This window comes from Ammospiza nelsoni, chromosome 2 (genome assembly GCF_027579445.1).
Source record: "Ammospiza nelsoni isolate bAmmNel1 chromosome 2, bAmmNel1.pri, whole genome shotgun sequence".
Classification (NCBI taxonomy): domain Eukaryota; kingdom Metazoa; phylum Chordata; class Aves; order Passeriformes; family Passerellidae; genus Ammospiza; species Ammospiza nelsoni.
This window is the reverse complement of record NC_080634.1, coordinates 86,747,246-86,767,719: the sequence shown is the minus strand read 5'-3', so window position 1 is coordinate 86,767,719 and position 20,474 is coordinate 86,747,246. Positions and strand designations below refer to the sequence as shown.

The window sequence follows — 20,474 nt, the reverse complement described above, 5'->3', positions numbered from 1 at the left end:
CCTTTTTTTCACAATAAGACTATTAGCTAGAGATACTTCCATGATAAACCACTTGATACAGACAACCAAGAACTTTAGTGATCCCAAAAGCATGCTTTCTGGATTTCTTTCAAAATATAATGCATTAATTATAGGAGTTATTTTCCGTATTATGTACCTCTTGGGAAGAGATCCCTTTAGGTATCTTTGTACCTTCAAAATAGGCTAATTTTATTGAACCAACTTGATCACAATTCTGCACCTTTCATATTTAATTTTGTATTCCTGCTGGCATAAACATTCATGTTTCCTAATTCTTTACAGTGACTACCACGTGAAAATGTTCTCTTGTCATTAAGCAATAATAAAACAGTTAATAGTCCTCAACATATGTTGTTCGGGTTAAAAAGAAGTGTTACTTTTTTTCCCCCCTTTAAAAATGATGGTAAGAGTGAAACGCTGTTCCATTCCTAAAAAACCCCTGTAGATTCTGTTGACTTAAAATCTGGCTGGTGACAAAAATATGGATATTTTTTCTGGGATTTAAGACAAATATATTATTATATTTAAAGATATTGCATATTCACAAATACCCAAGGAATTAATACATACTCCAAAGGCATTAATAACTATCTCAAAAGCTGATACAGTTATTGTATTTATTTTTATATGTAGAATGCAGGTAGAAGAAACTACAGCTCTTTCAACTCCTTTAATATTATGATTAAGAAATTATATTTCTATACTTGTTTCACTGGAAGCTGAAAGATATTTGAAGTAAAATCAATAGCCAATTTTAACTTTTGAAGCAGAAAAATAAAACCACTGCAAAAAGTATTAAGTATTTTAAAATTACTTACAAAGTTTACCAACTATAGAAGACCTACAAATTTAGCCAACTCCAGTACTTAGAGCTTCAAACACTTGATAATGTTCTTGATTTTCAAAACTTAAGTTAAAAAGTCAAAATCTTTTTAACATAGAAGCTTAAAACTTGCAAGAATTTTAATTTTTCATCTTTACAGAGCAAACTGAATTTCTACCATCCAACTGCCACTAGCAAGGGTTATGGTCACATACTCTATCTACCATCTAAACCAAGACCAGCAGAGTCAGGTAGCACTCCAGAATACCTGCAGGATTTGATGCACACTCCTGAACAGCTGGCTGAGATAAGATCTGCCTGAGTGTATCCTGGTGAGAGAGCAGAGCTCGTCCAGCTTTTAGTATGTACAGCTTCAACTGCTGGCACCGCAGCAGATCCAGATCAACTTGACCTAGCAGAAACATTAAGCAGCCATTAGTGCTAGAAATCTCTGGTATTAGGGAAGATTATCATTCATACAACCTCAGTCCAAACATCAGTTTACATCTTAACTCACTGTGTACTGCTCACATGAGTCAGTTTAAACAGCACATGGATCAAAAGTCTGCACACATTGTACGACTCATGGTGTTAAAAATACTGCCTTCCTACTTTTCACAACCTGGACAATCATACAGCTGATTTATAACACAGTCAGTGCAGATAGAGATGTTACTTGGATCTGGTATTTTAAACAACTCAGCAGAGTAAGATCAGCCCCAAACTTTATTTACAATTTTCCATCAAAGATATTTCACTTAAAGCACAGAGCAATTCACCATCTAGCTAAATTTGTCTTTTAAGTGCCTGTTATCCAGTGCTGAATAACAAAACAGGTGAGGTTCCAGGACACCCTTTTCCTTATCTATGTTTGCTGATACTAGTATTTTTCTCAGAACATATTCATCTACTTCCAAAGAAAACAAACAGCAAAAAAGTCCCCAGCTGTACCTGAAAGACCTTGATTGGGAGACTTCATTCTTTGTTTTTCTATTTTACTTCCAGCCAAATTCACTAGCTGAGCCCAAATGGATAGCATAGGTTCAGTGAAAGGCAAGTTGTTCACATTAAAAGCCACAACTGGAAGCTAGACAGTGGGAGAAGAATCAGACAAAAAACTAACAAAAAGAACAGGTAAGCATTTTCCTAAAATCTCACTGAGTCACTAAACAATTTCAACGGTTATTAACTGTGAAAGACGAAAAGTTGCATTTGTCTTACTGCTCTTGACCAGGAAAAGCTACAGGGGATTTCTATTCCCTACACAGCTCCTAAGCCTGTATTTGTACCACACAATTGCAGGCCTTCTTGGTGAAAAAGCAGAACAGAGTGAGAACAAGAAAGAACTCCAGACTCTGAAGCAGAACCAAGCACTTGGCCGGTGCTTTCACTAAAGTCGTATCAACCAAATCAAGATTCAATTGCGAATACCCAAGACTTTCTAAGATGAATTAGCAAATCAAGTTAAATAGAAAGCTCCTCTCATCTAAGAGCTATAAAACACATGACAACAACTTGGGACTTTACATCAAATCAAACAACTCCAGCTTAAATCCCTCTTCTTTTCACCTTCCCAGCAAATGAGGATGGGATTTAAAGGTCCTAAGAGGTTTGCATGAGGACCATCTTAGACATCCATCCAGAGCATTGTGTGTACTGAATGTCAGTGTATTTAGCCAATGAAGAACTAATGTTTTCTTTGGTCCATATCAGAGTTTTACACCTTCCCAGTGCTGAAGCTTTAGTAAAACAAACTCACTGGTTTCAGTTGATTCAGAGGGCACACTCTGCACGTCCGCATGTCATAGAACTGCACAGTGATTTTCCCTTTTGGGGTGATGCGTGTCACCGTGCCTTCTCCAAATTCATCGTGAACTACTTGTCCACCCAGTCTCAAGCGACTGTCTATGCCACCAATCACAGCCAAGACTGCCATCAGAGCTCCCACCTCTGGATTCTCAGTGTCAGGGAAGTAGTCATCCAACACAGCCTAACAAAGAACAATAAAATTTAACTGTAGGGAGAAAACACACCCTTCCATCTGCTTTAAAATACAAAGTAAATCACACATATTTCAACTTAAAAATTACAACACAAATATATATAAAAGTAGAAAAATGGTTTCAATATTAAGCTTAATATTGTTTATAAAGATTTAGTATTTATAATTTCAAAATAAATATTGCTATAAAAATGAGCTTATTTTAAAACGTGGAAACTACCCCTTCTGACTGTTTTCCTGCAAAGATGTGGGTGATGGAGGTTAGCTGAGAGTTGATGTACTTGTTTATGAGTCCATTCCACTGGCTGAGCGAATGCAGCGTCCTCAGCAGTGCCACTATCTCTTCTGCTAAAGTACTACTATGAGTGGCAGTTAGAGATGCTTGGGGCCTGGCCTTTCTCCTCCTCAGAGTAGATTCTGCAAAGACAAAGCAGTGGCAGAACAGTCAGGAGTTTAATGCACACACTTCCCATACAGAAAAACAAGCCACTGAGGGAAAATTCCTCTACCTCTGAGTAGTGGGATATCCGAAGAACAAGTAGTAAGCAGGCTCCCTAAAAATCCAAACAGTTTTTCCACAAGAAATTTCATGTCTCTTGACCTTTCATTTTTATCCCAGGATGGAAGTACTGCTTTCAATAAATGTACAGCAAGGATCTAAAAAGAGAACAAAATTAGTGTTATTCTAGTCTATGTTACCAAATACTAAAGAAGCTCTCAAGAAGAATGATGTTTTTAAAAATCTGCTTTCCTTTGTAGTTGTTTTTACAATGCTGATTTCTTTTGTGCTGCAGAAATTACAGAGCTACTGATCTTGAGTTTGCTAAGGGATATTTTAAAATAAGTGGATACAGTTCGGAGCCAGTAACAATTTTACTGGCACATTATATTAGTGAACAAATCTCCTAGGACATGAGACACACACACTGACAAAAAAACAAATAGGAAAAATAGGAATACAGAATGGGAAAGCGTTCAGGCTGCAGAGTCAGAAATTAGTACTAAGATGTATTTCAGAAAGAAAGTGTTCTGCAAAGAAGCTGTAATAGTTAACACTCATGAGATATAAAGCTGAATGGTGGAAGGCAGGCAACAGCAGCCACAGTGACACTCAGAAGTAGGCACTGTGAAACCAGGGCCTCCAACACGGTACAGAAGGAACAGGCTGGCATCCCTGAACCCAGACACCCAGTGCAGGACTGACAAGGAACAGGGGAAGGTGCAGCACTGCAGTATCAAAGAACAGAGGGGATTGCATATTTTGAGTAGGAGCCCTTCAGGTTTTGAGTTTCCTCATCTTCCACCCAGAAGACCAATACAAGTGACTAACAGCAAAGATAACTCTCCTCTTGCCAACTTCTGCCAATAACATGTCTTTATAGAACTTCAAGGTCTCATCTTTTTGCTGTTCTTCAGTTGGTACATGAAGTACATGAGGAACGGTCATTTCTCTTGAGTATTCCCTGGACAGCACAGATTACTCTACTGCACTAAGTCGAGGATGATAACAGAAATATCAAACAGGCATATTAAAAATACTGGTAAGAATTTACTGCAAGATCACACAAAAAAGAACAGGCCTTTATGATACAAGGCTTTAGTCAACAAATGTTGATTAGCTTATCAAGGAAAAGAATAAGATGATCTTTTGATCCCCAAGCCTTAAAATTTGGCAGTTATTCCATAAAAAAATTTCTTTTCAGTCTCATGTAAAAGGCACTAATAACATGCTAAGGAACAGCAGAAGAGGAAAAAAAGAGATAAAAAATAAAAGAAGAAATTAGAAAAGGGCAAAGATGCCAAGGGAAATACAATACCAAAATAAGATGCAAAGATGCAGCTTCTTAAGAGAGACTGTAATTTAAATAATATTAACAGTTTCCGATGGAAATAGGGGCAGTACACAATACATAATTTGGAAAGTTTAAAGGAAATGTAACTTTTTCCTAACCATATACTTGTTATTCTTTCATTTATTCAACTTGTAGGAAATATTATATGGGAGTTTCTGAAGCACAGTTCTGGAACACTATTTTGACCTTTCTTTCAATAGAACAAGGGAGTCCATAGTATCCTGAAGGCTCAAAACTCAAGAGATGTAAATTTAAAACAGTAATTCCTAAATATGAAGAAAAGATTATCTTTTTCCCTAACTAAAATCTGATTTATGGACACCTCACAGCTGTTTTGTAAAATATACCTTTCTTTTTAAGAAAACTAAAGTCTACTAATTTTATTGGCTATTGAAGTAATTTGGAAATGCACACATTACCTGTCTCTGTAGTGAAGCAGCAGTGAAAGATTCATGCCCCTCAACAATTTTCATTAGCAAAGTTATCCACTGAGAGGTACTCAGAGTGCTGCACATCTGAGGCATGAGTGCTATACTTCGAATGAATCCCAACGTGCACCAACTCCTATGCTGTTCTTTATAAACTAATTTATTTGGCAAGGAAGCTAAAAACAAAAAGATATATATATGTAACAGTTGACTTTTTCACCAGCTATGTAGCTATATGCTACACTGGACATTTTTGGACAAATCAGAACACCAAGCTGTTTCACTGTCTTTATGTGAACTGTTAATTTCAATTTTAGAGCCTGTAATTAATTTTATAAAATAAACCTTTAAAACAATTCTCATCATTACACTGTTTCCTCATTTCAAAGTAGTTAACAGCATTACTTCTGAATTCACACAAAAGCTACAAAAAGGAGTATGACACACCTAGTCATACTGTTGTTGCCAAACACAAAAAGATTGCTAATAAATTGTCTAAGTCAACAATTCACATCTCATGCATTTTTTCTGCTTTTACTGTTTATATTCTAAGAATGCACAGGATCACTTACATTACCTTTAAAAATTAAGATTTTAAAAGCTCTGAAAATGCATTTTCCAGCCATTGGCCATAAAAGGATTAAAAACAGTAATAAAATATTTACAAACTTACAAGACAAGCAACTGCTCAGTCAGATTGCTGCTATGTAATATACCTGATTTATCTATTGTTCCACTCTCCACAAGCATGCGGAGCAGCCCACACAAAGTCCGAGTAGCATCACTCTGCATGACTTCAGCATGGACACCAGCAGAGAGACACAGTGTCTGCAACAGGTTCACAGTGCTGGTCAGCATCATGGAAGTAGGGTGGAGATTCCTTTCAACTTGCTCTCCTTCTGAAGGGGGACACAAAAGGCACAGGAACACATTAATACTGAGTTACTTTATTTCAAAAAGGTTCTCAAACAAACATTTTGTGAATGATTTGCCATAAATAGTTTCTCTGAGATGGTCTGATATGAAGAAGATTCCTTACTGCCAACTCCTAAGCAGTGCAAAATATAAACAAGGTATTTTGCACATATATTTTCAAGTTTTTTTCTAGCAGTACCCAGCAGAAAGGCATTCCAAAGTATTGCCAAGAATAGGGAAACACTCTAACTAAATGTATAAGTAGACCATATATAAAGCCCCCTTCAGAATGCTATTAACATATGTTAAAATATATACCTCCAAGTATCTGTAACTATTTCAACCAAATAATATTATTTCCTCTGACCCATGAATGTGCAACAATGGGACACCATCCTGTTTATCTTCCTTTCTCTCAGTAAAGTTACATTAAGAAGATTCTGGTCAGAAGTGCACACCTATTAAATGAATCTTCTTTGATGAAGCACTTGCTCCTGTGAAAAAACTATTTTATATTACAAGATATCAATTGTAAAATTCAACTACAACTGTGCCTCTACTTTTATAATTTGTTTTTTTTACCAGAATCATCCTCAGTGTCTGAATCCTCTGTTGTGGGCTGCGTTGCAGGTGGTGGCTCAGCTAGTTTGAGATCGTATTTTCCCTCCTTTCCCATTCTGTAAGAATTTGTACTTCCAGTATCCCACTGCACTCTAATCCAGCCATCTTCTCCCAGTTCTCCAATCACACGACCCAAACCTGGTGTGGGTCCATCCTGACAGAAGAGACAGGTTCAAGTTACTCAATCAACAACATTAATTCATACCAAAAGCTCATAAAATAATAATGCAATTGCTCCTTTTTGCTGCTAACCCAATGATTGGGCAGTAAACATGCAATGGGGTTTTAAAAAGCAAACATGAACTTAAAAAGCATTTCACAATTTTCAAAAGAATCACCTCAGCAAGCTGCATATTTGGACACTCATTAGATCTCTTTTAATATGTCTTACCATAAGTAGAAGCTATGTCCTATATAGTTGGAAATGGACACTATTATAGCATAGTTTTAAATTCAGTTCCTTCAGGAGATAAGGATGCACACCAAGACCCTCTGATGAAGGCCAGAGAGCCCCTACTGTTGCCTCAGTACATGGAGGAGGACCAAAGTGTTTATTCTACCTCTTCTGTCAACTATAAATTCTGACAGAAGGTAACTGAGACCCTCATTGAGCCCTATTATTGACTTAGGCACCCCTCAGGATACAGATGAAGGGAAACATGGGATGTGCAATAATGACATACGGCCAAAGTGACCAAACCCCACCTACAACATGATTGTTACATCCCGTGGGGACAAAATTTACAGTATAAAAAAGAGTGGCTTTGGGAAAATTCTGCCTGCTCAAGATCTGTTAGCAGACTACATCTCTTTTCTTTTCCCAAAGAGAAGCCTTTATGTGAACTTTGCATCTCCAACAGCACTGGGAATATTAATTTACATACATACATATATATGTGTGTGTGTGTGTGCATATATATATAGTTCTATTAGATCTCTTGCTATACTTTGTGTCACAACACATGCTAACACTCTGTAGTTAGTGCAATTAACAATCCTGAGCCTGCTTTTCTGGTGCTTCAATTAACCACACTACTTGTGAATTGGGATGATGCAAGTCCTTACTGAATCCATCAGACCTACAGAACTGCACTGGGAAGCTGCACTGTTTGTGCTTCTGTGCTCATGCAAGTTCTCCTCCAAACTCAGACTTACAATGCTAGACTGGGCTACAATCAGAATTCAAGCCCAGCTGCAATCAGCTCCTCTGATTTCTGAGGACCAGCTGGAATGCAAGGTTTATTTTCTGTTAAATTCCCATATCCTTAAATCAACATTTTTGGAGTGTAAAATGCCCTTAAGTTTGATGGACCAGAAACTTCACAGACAGTCCACTGAACAGAGACTTTAGATATTAACACACCCAACACCTGTATGAAAGAAGTTGTACCTGATCACCCCATTTCCAGTCTACCCCTCTGACCACTCTGGTACCAATTTTCATCATGGCTGCCAGCTCTGGTCCAGAAACAGGGAGCTGAACAGGTGTAGTTTCCTTTCTTGACTCCTCCAGGACCGTGGCAGAAGCCCCATGAGAAGAGGCAATCATATCCTCTTCAATATTATCAGAACTGGGTCCTAACAAGGAAAAAAACACAAAAGAGGTTTTATCCAGCAACACATGTATATATGTACCTTTGTCACATGTAAACTTACAGGCACATAAACTTTGTAATATAAAAGCAGCAACAAACAGGAAAGCTGACTAGCAGGTGATAAGTCAAATGACCTTTTAGAAGACTGGGGTGTAATGGTTTTGAATGCACAGAAATTGAAATACTTAATTTTGAATGAAAAAACAAGTGACAAGTAAAAGACATTAATAATGATGACTCAATTAGCTCAGTGAGTCTACAAACAGATTTTTTTTAAAAACTTTCGGTGCACACTTCAGTTAAACACAAGTTACAGGTACAAATGCTTGCTATTATATAAGAAAACAGAGAAAAAACACAGCAATTTGAATCATAGCAAAACACACCAGAGAACTTGTATAACAGAACAAAGAAAGCTTCAAGCTTAAATATGCAGACTGGGAACATTTTTCATATATAGAATAAATGAAATAGAGAGTAGAGAGTAGGCAGTTTTTACTACTTTAATTTTAAATTTTCTGGTTTTAATTTAGTTGCAACAGTTCCACCAAAACTACACATTAACTGAAATTTTAAAAGAGGATGGCCAAAGCAAACACCTAATAATAAAAAAAAAGATTTAATATAGACTGCAATTAAATAAACCTCCTTCTCAATCACGCTTGCAGATGTGGTTTCTGTATCAGGGTAAAGGTAAATAGCATTAAGCACTATCTTCAAGTAGCACAGTGATTCTGTAATTTGGGTACACCAACAGGCAGAAAACACAAGGGATTTGTAAAGCAAATGCTTTCTCCAAGTAAGAAAGAAGAACTGTACCTATCAGCCGCAGTGTGGTTTGTGTCAAGGCCAGCATGCCAGAATTGAGGAGCAGGCTCAGGGTATTTGCACCATGCTGCAGGGTCAACATGTTCAGCATGACCAGCAGAAAACGTGCTTGGGGAATGGTTCCAAGACTTGGTCCTGCTGGATTCTCATTAGTAATTGTTTGAAGAGGAACAGGCTGCAGACCTAGTTCAAACATAACATAAACAACAAAGTCAGCTGGCATTTGGGAGCTACAATAAAATAGGCTATAGATTTGTTTGATTGATGGTTTAAATTATTTTTTATTCCCTGCTTGGCTTTGAGAACTTAAAAGCAGAAGTTCCAAGAAACTGACTAATTTGTATTATAATGCTAAAATGTTACTAATGAGTAATCAATCACCTGTTGCTGGGAAATCAGCAATATACTCAAATACTGAGAAGTGAGTTAACACATCACGGTGGGAAGGTAGGAACAACACACAGAAACAAACACAAAGTAATTCTCAACACAAATCAAGGGAACTGATTTCAACAGCCCAATTATTTGGAACTTAAAACAAATGCAATAATATTAATGTAAAACAGTTCTCTCCACAGAAAACAACAAGGAGATGAGATTCACCTAGCTCTTTAAACTTTGCATTAGCATCCAGCAGGATGTTCCGGACATTCTGAATGGCCCAGGCATACAACTTCCCAAAAGTCACTTCCAGCAGCATCCTGTTAAACGGTGGGATCAGATCAACGTCCTTCAGGCAGTCGGTGAGAGGCTCCCTTCAAAGAAAAACAACAAAAATAAATATTGTTCTCTCATTAAAGAATTGTGGAAGCAAAAGCAACAAGAAGTTTTACCCTATATTGGCTCCTTCTGGGATAAGCCTCTGCCATCCACAGAACATGGCATACTGCACAGATGGGAGCAAGAAATTTTTAGCTGACAATTTCAGAATAGTGTCTATTCCCTCCAGACGAACTTCTGCTCTTTCCAACTGTCAAAGGGAAAAAAAAATTGTCATGCTTATGTAAATTGCTAATAACTGTCAGAATTATGTAATTGGCACATTTTTGTTCATGTCACCTGTTTCAATAAACATTTTCTCATTTTTTCTACATCCACTGGCTCTTCTTTAAGTGCAAATTCAACAATGGTGTTAAGGAGGGCAGACTGTGGATACAAGCCTTGAACATTTTGCTTCAGCCATTTGTATTTGTGGACACCTGTAACTGTACTCAAAATTGGCTGCCACTTATCCTGCAAAACAAGAAGGTAGTACGCTAAAATTTTTTAAACAACTTGAAATTACTGAAAATGTACGTTATTTCATGCAAAACGATTTCCAAATTTAAAATACAGGGGGGACCTGGGGGAAAATGAAAACTTCTCAAAAGTCAGGAAAGAACTTAGTATTATTTTAATCATTATCACTTTTACTATTACTACATAAAATTTCAAATGCCTTAATGTTCAAAAGAAGAGGAAGTAACCAACCACAACATTTTATTTTGAAATGAAGCTTTAGCTAAGATTATCAATAATTTAAAAATCAGGGAAGGTATATTCACATATGCTAAATACACAGTACAACCTTATCTTTAAAAATCATTCCAGGCTCCACTGAAACAACTTGTCACACTTAATTATACATACCAAACACCATTATCAGAACATTAAATGTCAAGTTATAGTAATCATGCTTTAGCTTATTCTTTTCTCTTTTGTTATTTTTATTGACAAGGTTGATTCAGAATCTAATATCCTACCTTGGGTGATTTGATTGGTATGGGCTTTTTATCTATAGGTACAGGACTGTGAGGTACCACACAAGATTCTTCTAAATCACTCTCTTCATTTCCTATTTTGGATTCTTCTACATCAGCAGATTCAGATTTTTTTGGCACTATAAAAAAAAAAGTATTATTTTTTCATACAGTACAGTTGGATTTTATGGGTCATATTTTTAGATTTGCATGATAATCTAAGCACACACAATGCTCAAGATCTGTCTGTAATAAAATGGAAATGCATTCTTGGTGAAGTCTATGTCCAACTATTACCAAGTTAACTCTGGTATTACCTGCAGCATGCTTTTACCTTTAAAGACAAACCTGAAAAACTCTTTAGTGTCTGTTCACCACATTAATTTATTTCCAGTTATATCACTGTTTGACTACACTTTAATAAAACCCAATTTCTAAAAAGGTGCCACTTCCAGTGGAATGCTACAAAAACCAATTCAGAGGGTCTGATATTGAAGGATCATTTTTAAAACACTGGAAGAAATACCTCTCAACTAAACCTGACACTTTATTTTGCCAGTTGTTGCTGTAGGATCTGACGTGCAACCACTGGTTTAGAAAACTTTAAAAAGCAGCAGAAACAAATGGCTTTGATGCTTTATCTAAGGAGAGTCTCATATAGCAGCAAATCTTGAAATAAGATGGAGTCCCATTGTATCAAAGAGAATACAACACTAATTCTGCCTTACCTCTTTTTTTCCTTTTTTCTCGAATGATTTTCTGAGCTACCCTTCTCCATCGGGGCAAGGAACTAAGAAGTTTAAATTTGGACATTATAGAGAGATCATTGCACACTGCAGGACGCAGCTCATTGAATAAGAATCTCAAGCGCTCAATGACAGGAGCACAAACTTCCTTGTAAGAACGCCCTTGTTCCTGATGTGTCTACAAAAGACAATGAAAGATTAAATTATTGCATAATGCACATTAAAATGAACAATATATAACTTTTTAATAAAACACTTCAAATGAAAATTAATCTTAACATCAGCAGCTTAGAGGCTTACCTTAATCAGTGAGCATTTTGCTTGGTAGACAACACGACACACATCCACTACAGATTTTGGTAAGGTTTTGTGCTTTACCTGGTCAACTCCAAGGGTACCAGGATGAACAAGAGACAGTGCTACATGACCTTAATGGGAAAAGACAATGTTTGAACATACATTTCCAAAGCCATCCATAGCAGAGTTTAAACTGATCAAAGCAATCAAAACAATCACACCACAAGCCTACCTACCCAAATCTTCATGCTTCAGAAGACAGCACAGTAACAGACGTCCTACTTCTTCCACAGGATGCTCAGGGGGGAATGTGATTGGTGTTGTTAAGTGACACTGTTTACAGTACCTCTCTATTTGACACAAGAAGTCCTAATAAAACACACAACAGCTTCTGTTTAACTTCATTTTCAAATACAATGTAAGCACTCAAAACACCAATGGCAGCATTTAAGTAACACTGAATAAACTCCACAATCTGAACTAACATTCCTGAGATACAATAGGCAGTATGTGCAATTTAACACACAGCAACTACAACCCAATCCTATAAAACCCTACATCCTTCCTCAGGAGAAACATGACTCAAGGAATAAAGCTTCTACTGCTTTGATTTCCTCATGAGATAGTCAGGTCAGCTAATAAAATTTTCAATTGTCTTCTGATAAATCATGATTGATCATTATCACTATTCCCAAAGACTTATTTAGGGGTATTTTCATAAAGGAGGTGAACTCAGAGGGTTAGAAAATCTGAATGTACTACAAAATATAGTGATCAATGTAAATCACAGGGTTTTTCATAATATTCACAATTCCAACCTTGTGAAACCTGAACCTCAAGGCTCAAAGGGATTTTAAGACAAAGGCATAAGTGAATCTGAAACATAAAATACACTTGCATATTGACAAAAAAACTACATTTTAGTTCCACTGAAGGTGAGCAGAATCTCTCAATGTTACTGAAACTTGACATTAGAAGTAATGCATTACCATTTTTTTGTAAGAATATTCAAATTTTTTAGTTCCCACACTCAAAAATTCTGAAGAAATAACATACTATTATGCTATTAAGGGAAATAAACACATTTTATCCACTAGTAGTACTCAACTATTCCTTTCACAAATAGTAATTCTGAAATAACTTTTTCGATTGTTTTGCTATAACTTTCGGAGAATTTTCATCATCACTACCACCCTTCAGAAACAGTATTTGTGCACAGAACTACTGAGGGCTTACCTTCACAGTGTGATCCTGAATATTATTATCAGCAATAGCTTGGAGAAAGGGCTGTGAATGGTCACTCAGAGTTAATCGATGTGTATATAGTTTTGATTTATTTGGGGTAGTGTTACCAGGTGAACTGCAATGGTCTTCATCTTTTTCCTCATTGTAACTGTAATGAATCTGACTAGTTTGCAAGCCTCCAGAAAAGATTGATGACTTCAACCATTCTAAAATAAAGGAAACATGAGTGAATCTTCTGATCAAAGACTAAGCTATCAAGACTCGATTTCCTCTAATAAAATGCATTCACAGGCTTCAACAACATTTAGCAACTTTCTCATTTGCTGGAACTTTATCACAGGGAAAAAAAAAGGTTCTGTAATCAAGAAACAATTAACTAACAGGGCAGCCATCATATATTTAGAGATATAGGGTCTTAGAAATTTTTCTGCTATTAATGCTGAATTATACCTTCTATTCACCAAACCAAGACACCGAATAAGAAAACATCCAATACCACATGATTGACTCTTAACTGACAAGAAATTGGTGAGATAGGAGACTGTGCAGCATCATTTGCTATTTTATGTTGCATACGAAGAAATTCTAAATTCTACTGCTCAAAATCATCTAATCCCCATTTAAATCTTGTTAAATTATTGGGATCTTGATGAGTGTGGTAGCTAATGCTAAGACTAAAGAACGCCTATGGAAGATATCAAGATTAGCGAAGTGCTAAATTTTTGGTTAACTTATTTGTCCTTTGTCTTTTCCTTGCATGCTTTGACAAGTATTTATCACTTAATAAAGCTCAAAATGACATCCTGCTTACTGGCACATTCAATTTCCAGAGGAGAAAGTGGTGTGCTCATTGCCAGGTAGGAAGCGTGCAGGCCGAGGAGAAGACCCAAATTCCGTTCAGTGTCTATCAGTGGCGATGACAATGTGCTGAGATCTGGTGTTGTAATCACCTCCTGGTCAGGCTGCACAAAAGAAACAGCAACTGTAAGCTTGAACTGAGCTGCAACAAGAAATCTGATAGTAAATCAATGCAGTAACATTTTTACCTCTATATATTGGCCAACACAGAAGGCGTGCATTGATTCCCGTGTGTCCTCAAACTGCAAAGCAGCTTCCAAAGCAACAACTGGGTCCTCACCAGCAAACTGAGCTAATGAGACAATGAGGGAGTCAATACAGTATCTAAAATTCTGTTAATTCCACCTGGCTTTGAAACAAAGGTAATTTGTGTCTTTAAGTCAAATGAAAATTCTCACCAAGTATGCTACTGCCAGTTAAAGACTGGGTTTGGAAGTCCTTTATATCATACACTTTGCCATCGATCACTGTCCAAAATCCTCCATCTTTGTTGTGGTTCTCTAGATCAGCCTTACGTATAAGGGTCACCTCCTCATTATTTCTGCAACTCTGGCCAGTAAAAAATGAACCTGTCCATATAAAACAGAAAAGAGAAGTTATCAACAGAAAATCAGAAAGTCAGGGGGTTTTCATGAACATTCTTTTAATAACTGCCTAATCCAATTTTTCATATCTGTTCAAAAGTTGCTTATTTTTTTATATGCTCAAAAGTAAAAGTGGCTATTAGTATGTTCCTGTCTACGTATTGTGCAATTAAATTGTCTGAATACTGTGTTCCAATGCACTAATCTTTAATGTCACCTAGCATTGCCCAGCTATATGGCTGTTTTGTGTGGAGGTGGAGCAGATAATCAGTTTGCTGGTAAATCACTGCTCTAATCCTTCTTCCTCCAAATTACTTTGGTTTTATTATTCACTTGCCTGCAAGGAATTTGCTGTATATTTAATTTCAGCTTAAATTCAGATTTTTTAAATATAAAAGAAGTCTCTCTTTTGTCACAGACACAACGCATATTACAAAGTGCCCTGAGAAAATAAGAATTCTTTATTTCAAAGCTTTCATATTACTCATTCTTTGTATAACAGACAATTTAGTAGCAAAATGCCTAGATGTACTACTCAAGTTTTCACTGCAAGTTTTCATACTCAAAATGCAAAATTATGTGAACTACTTCTTGAAAAAGCAGCATCTGTATTCTCCTTAATTATACCTCTATATTTAACTTCCTTAAGAACTTACTGACAGAAATAAATACTGCCTTATGACTGCCATATAGTTTGGTTAATAAAACTTTGTACTGTTAAGTAGGATTCCCTTCCTGAGAGTAGTTCATGAACAGCCACCACTTTTATACAGCTACTTTATGAAAGCAGTCAAGATGCTGCTAAGTTCATACCCATTATTCCTGGCCATGCTAAATCCTCATTGTCATCCCTTTCCTTTCCAGGGGCTAAGTGGTTAAATCTGTCTAGATGTTCCAACAAGCCAGCCAACAGAGGGATAGCACCAGCTTCCTGCATTAATCCAGCATTTTTACTGAGGAGCAGCACTATAGAAACCACCAGTTCTGGAAGAAGAATGCCTAAAACAAAAAACAAACACAGAAGATACAATTAGTTCAAGTTCTACATTCATTGCATTGCAGAAGTAAATCACCGTTAATATATTCTGCCTTTGACTAGTGTTGAGTACAAAGCTCTTGCCTTCCTCATTGAATTTTCCCTCCTTCTCTCCCATTAACCAATACAATTAAACTGACTCCTTCTTATTCATTTAGAACTTTCAAGAAGGTCTTAAAATTCTGTGGAAGGACTAGAAAAGAGGAAGTAAAAACCTACCTGTTAAATCTCCATCCACAACACAAGATACTTCTGCAAAATGCCTATGACTAGTACAAGCAATGCTGGTTGCCACAGGAAGTATATCACTAATGTGTGTGCACAGAAGAGCAGTGTATTTCTTCAGTAAAGAACCAACACCTAAGAGGTCAGGACCTGTGTAAAAACAAAGAGCACAGAAAGCCATCACATAGTCACATTTAAGAAACAGACTTCAAAAGCTGACAAACTCTTCTGAAATTTTGCCACTGGATATTAGCACTAATTTAGGAAATTACATATTTTTAAAAATTTATAAAAAGTTTATTATCTAGATCAAAAATAATTCACTTACAGAAAACAATGTAAATAAACTACTTTCAAACACTGTTCAGACAGCAACTAGGCTGATAAATGAGACAAGAAGATAAACTAAAATAAGAAACTACTATCCTGTAAAAGCTATTACAGAAATACTTGGGGAGGAGCCAGATGTTATTTGCTTTTAATTTTAAAACTACAACTTACTGTATGTGTTAGGGACCTGACCAACACAATCTGCTGGGTAAAGTTTGCTAACAAGCAGCCGCTGAAAACGGAGCAACAGGTCCAGAGAAGCAGATCTCTCCTTGCTATAAAGCTCCTGGTCCATGCAGGAAGAAATCCGACGAGCAACATCTTTTAGTTTGGCTATGGTCTGGGAAGCGATGTTCCTAAGTGGTACAAAAGTATCACTTAAGGGGAGCTCAGAGTGAAGACAGTCCATGGGTTAAGTTTTTGCTACAATTTTGCATAAATATCTAAGAAGCCTCTGCAAATTTTCTGCTCAGAACTTGCACTCCTCTGCACTGTAGTGCTCAAGAAGTCAATGGTTTTGTAGATACATTCTGGTTAACAGGATTTTTAAAATACCTCCAGCTTGTGCTTTTTGTCATCACTCACTACAAAACACAATTTGACAATCTTCACTGAGAGCCTGCAGTGAAAGCCATGACACTATGTAGCTCAAAAGAGTCTCAGTATTGATTAATTTACATGGTTGCCATCACAATGAAGTGAAAAAGCAAACTCATAATTATTTCCTGCTATACATCCTCTATGTTAAGAATTCCTTTAGCTCCTCTGGCTGATATAAAGCAGCTTTGTTTCCAGCACCTTAATTGGTCATGCACTCAAAACTCTCTGTCAAGAACTTAAAATGGAGGTTTCTTCCCCACTGACTGTCTTCTTGAGGCAGTTCTAAACAAATAGCACAAAATAATCAGTTCTAAACAGATTTGTGGTGATTCTCACACTTTGTAAGGACAATCTTTTAAACATTTGTCCTGTATCTGGTACAAAAACTTTCAGTACATCTTTCAGACACTTCTTTCAGAGAAGAAGTATCAAAGTCCATAAAACCAAGGCAATCTTTCTAAAATTGAGTAATTTAGTGTAGAACATTGTTCCTTGGCAAACAGAACAGAACTACAGACAAGCTACAAGAATGTTTAATATTTTGAATTCTGAAGAGCTAAAAATGCTAGCAAGAGACTTTATTTACTAAGCAAAATTAACCGTTTAGCTGACTAGTTTACAGAACATCTAAATACATATTCTGGACAAAAGTAAAAGACAAATTCAAAACAATTACCTTAGTAATTGCTGAATTAACTGAACTAATGGTAAACTTTGTTTTCCTGCAGATTCATAGATTCCAGTGTTAATAAGGTCTTTGTCCAATGGAGTTCTGCTCCTATGAAGTGTTGATGCATTTGCTTCTTGTTCATCAATTTCTTTTTCTTTCTGTGCCTCTTTTTTTGCTTCAATATCCTAAAAAAGAAAATCAAGTTAAAGAAAACACATGAACTTCCACTATGATTATGAAACATTTTGCTAACAAGCACTCATGGTAATAAGATCAAGTTACTTTAACCTACAGAAAAAATGAAACAGATATATGATACAATACCAGATAGAACACGTATTGTATATTCTGCAACAACTACATGGGCACACTTTTAAGAAAACAATTATAATTGGTTTTGATATAAATGTACAATTACAACAATTATAAAAAGAAAGGCAAAGTGAGGGATGAAGGTGGTGAAGATAAAAAAGTGTAGAGGAACTCCACAAAACCAGGGTGGACACATGCCAGCAGCTGCTGCACAGTTCACAACTGAAGGCACATTTACTCTTGTATTTATATAAGTAACAAATCCAGTCTCCAGTCCCCTGCAGAAGAACCTGAACTGCAAAGCTGATGAACCATACCTGGATTTCTGCAGTAATAGCAGCATTCAGTGCAGACTCTAAACCTCCATCAGCCATCAAGCTGCCCACCAAGAGGTCAATCATAAATCTACGTCCTGGGCTGACATTCATTTCATTCCCTGAAACTAAGAACGGAAGAAGCCATGAATGGAGTCAAAACACAAGGGCCAAACAAGGAGGCTTCAGTGTGAGGACCGACCTGCGCTGGGCAGGAGCGCTGAGAGCGCCCTGGCGCGCTCCTCGGCCGTGGGCAGCAGCACGGACCAGCCGCTCTGCAGCACCGCCTGCGCCGCCGACTGCACCGTGTTCAGAACCCCAGCGTTGCTGGCCAGTGTCACCACTGTCTGCTTCAGGCTGTTGAGCAGGATGCTGCCCAAACCTAAGCCAAGGCATTCTGGATCCACCTGATGACTAATGGCAGCATGAAGCTGAAAAAAAAAAAAAAAAAAAGGTAAATTTTAATTAATAAGTGATATAAACTTGTTGGGGTTGCCAGGAAGTCATTCCTGGAGCAAGAAACTTCAGTGACCAAGATACGAACTTACACCTGCAAATCTGTAAAATTAAAGGGAAATGCTGGCTTGCCTACATCCTGAATTTACACCAATACTCAAAGATGACGAATGGTAGCTATAAGCCCCAAAGATCTGAAGTAAACCTAAAGAATAACTTAAACTGTTTCTGCATCACTACATTATGCTAGAAAAAACAGCACATGTTTTGTGACTGTCAGACTCCAATTAAAGAGGTACTTCACTTTTAAATATGCTATTTAAAAAATCATAAAAATGCTCAGAATCTCTGACTATACCAGGCTTAATCCATTTAGATATTGTTGTTATAGTTCATTCTTAATGAAACTCAGAAGCTGTCAAGAAGAACAAAAAACAACCACTAGATGCCAAATTTCAAAGACCATAAAATGATAGTGTAGTTATTTCACTTTTTAAAATCAATAGAAGTGCTCTAAGGCACATTAAAGGTCATGGTTTCCATCCACGCAACTTAGTGAAAACATTCAGCTCAATGACTGCTCGAAGTGTAAGAAATCGAAGGTACCTGAAGCCTTAGAAGATTTAATGTTGCCACAGCCATACACTCCTTTTCCTGAGGAGGGGGCCAGTCAGAGGATCCATCCATTCCCTCAGTCACTTGTCTCAGTAACAGATCCAGCTGCTCAAATGTCATGGGGCAAACATCCACCACAAAAGGTACCCGCAAGCCTATTGACCACTCTGAACATGATGACCAAGCAAAACTCTATAAATGGAAACAACACACAAAGTTCCACAGTTTTTTATTTTCTAAATATGACACTGACTACAGACAGGAGTGTAAAGCTAAATCTGCCTTCAAACAGTAATAGATGATTTGGAAATAATACCAACACAACTATCAAAGAGAATGCTTGACTTGCATCCTTGTAAACATAGATAAATCCATACAGATCCAGAACTCTCTTATCACATTTTCCAATGTGTTGTCAAACCCAATCCAGATACCTCACTACTTCTGCCACAGGAAACCTTCTGCTGACAACTCTTCAACTGCTGTATTGCACAACACAAAACAGGTAAATTGCTGCTTCTCAGAACACCCAACAGAGGGAAAGCTGATCACCCCTTTTTTTTTGGCAGAACAACTGTGCAAGATTTGTTTTTTTCAAAGCCTTCATTTACTCAGAATAAGGAAGAATACAAAAAGTCACGCAAGCACAGAAAGAAGGACCAGGATTATAATACAGAACAGTAACCTCAGTGGGAAGTAAAACCAAAGAATTCAAAATTAAAACCTACCTGAGCAGGTCCACAAGCAATTCCAACTATGTGCTTTGTGTCTAATCCTGGTAGAGCTGCGGGCTCTGGTTTAGTGATACGCAAAGTATCAAAATGCTGGCACTGATCATTGCTTCCCCAGCTGTGCACTTCACTGTCTTCAGTCAGTGCTAAACAATGGGTAGATCCAGCTGCCACATCTATCACTTTCTTTCCTGATAAGAAAGTGAGATATGGAAAATATAACTTAGGTACAACAATCATTGACAGAAAAACAGCTGACATAAGGAAAACTATGCTAATTACAACCATGCTTAATTAGGAACGTGTGATGGATGCCATGAGCCTCATTTCTGCCTCAGTAGTGGATTGGAAGAGTACAGCAAAGCATAAACCAAGAGACAGATAAGTACAGAAGTTTACAAGTTTAAAAAAATTATTCTGCTTTGTGTCCCTTCAACTTAGAAACTTTTTTGGGAAAGAGTTATTTAAAGATCTCCCCATCTATGATGAGAGACTGTAAAATTATTCTCATTTAGATCATTCAACATATATGAGTAACAATTTAAAGGAAAGACAGAGCAATAAAAGAGGTTTCTTCCTCATCTTCCCCGACAGAACCTCAGGTCTTCTCTCAAATGAAGGAAGTAATTT

The 20,474-nt window shown here is 37.0% G+C and overlaps 1 protein-coding gene across 3 annotated transcripts in view; it reads right to left on the bottom strand.

Annotated features, from left to right (window-relative positions):
- HERC2 (HECT and RLD domain containing E3 ubiquitin protein ligase 2) overlaps window positions 1-20,474 on the bottom strand; it is a 102,480-nt gene that overhangs the window by 44,975 nt on the left and 37,031 nt on the right. For all 3 annotated transcript variants that reach the window (XM_059493267.1, XM_059493266.1, XM_059493268.1), the window contains exons 16-44: window positions 19,842-20,035; window positions 19,105-19,305; window positions 18,245-18,473; window positions 18,046-18,170; window positions 17,423-17,601; window positions 16,318-16,502; window positions 15,811-15,966; window positions 15,369-15,554; window positions 14,370-14,540; window positions 14,160-14,263; window positions 13,925-14,075; window positions 13,105-13,319; window positions 12,105-12,237; window positions 11,872-11,999; window positions 11,554-11,749; window positions 10,829-10,965; window positions 10,146-10,319; window positions 9,920-10,056; window positions 9,690-9,841; window positions 9,078-9,269; window positions 8,054-8,241; window positions 6,625-6,817; window positions 5,844-6,026; window positions 5,119-5,303; window positions 3,356-3,503; window positions 3,067-3,263; window positions 2,604-2,834; window positions 1,796-1,931; window positions 1,113-1,256 (exon numbers count right to left, since the gene is read on the bottom strand). In XM_059493267.1, the coding sequence (XP_059349250.1) occupies window positions 1,113-1,256; window positions 1,796-1,931; window positions 2,604-2,834; window positions 3,067-3,263; window positions 3,356-3,503; window positions 5,119-5,303; window positions 5,844-6,026; window positions 6,625-6,817; window positions 8,054-8,241; window positions 9,078-9,269; window positions 9,690-9,841; window positions 9,920-10,056; window positions 10,146-10,319; window positions 10,829-10,965; window positions 11,554-11,749; window positions 11,872-11,999; window positions 12,105-12,237; window positions 13,105-13,319; window positions 13,925-14,075; window positions 14,160-14,263; window positions 14,370-14,540; window positions 15,369-15,554; window positions 15,811-15,966; window positions 16,318-16,502; window positions 17,423-17,601; window positions 18,046-18,170; window positions 18,245-18,473; window positions 19,105-19,305; window positions 19,842-20,035 (4,950 nt within the window). The remainder of the gene's footprint in view (window positions 1-1,112; window positions 1,257-1,795; window positions 1,932-2,603; window positions 2,835-3,066; window positions 3,264-3,355; window positions 3,504-5,118; window positions 5,304-5,843; window positions 6,027-6,624; window positions 6,818-8,053; window positions 8,242-9,077; window positions 9,270-9,689; window positions 9,842-9,919; window positions 10,057-10,145; window positions 10,320-10,828; window positions 10,966-11,553; window positions 11,750-11,871; window positions 12,000-12,104; window positions 12,238-13,104; window positions 13,320-13,924; window positions 14,076-14,159; window positions 14,264-14,369; window positions 14,541-15,368; window positions 15,555-15,810; window positions 15,967-16,317; window positions 16,503-17,422; window positions 17,602-18,045; window positions 18,171-18,244; window positions 18,474-19,104; window positions 19,306-19,841; window positions 20,036-20,474) is intronic.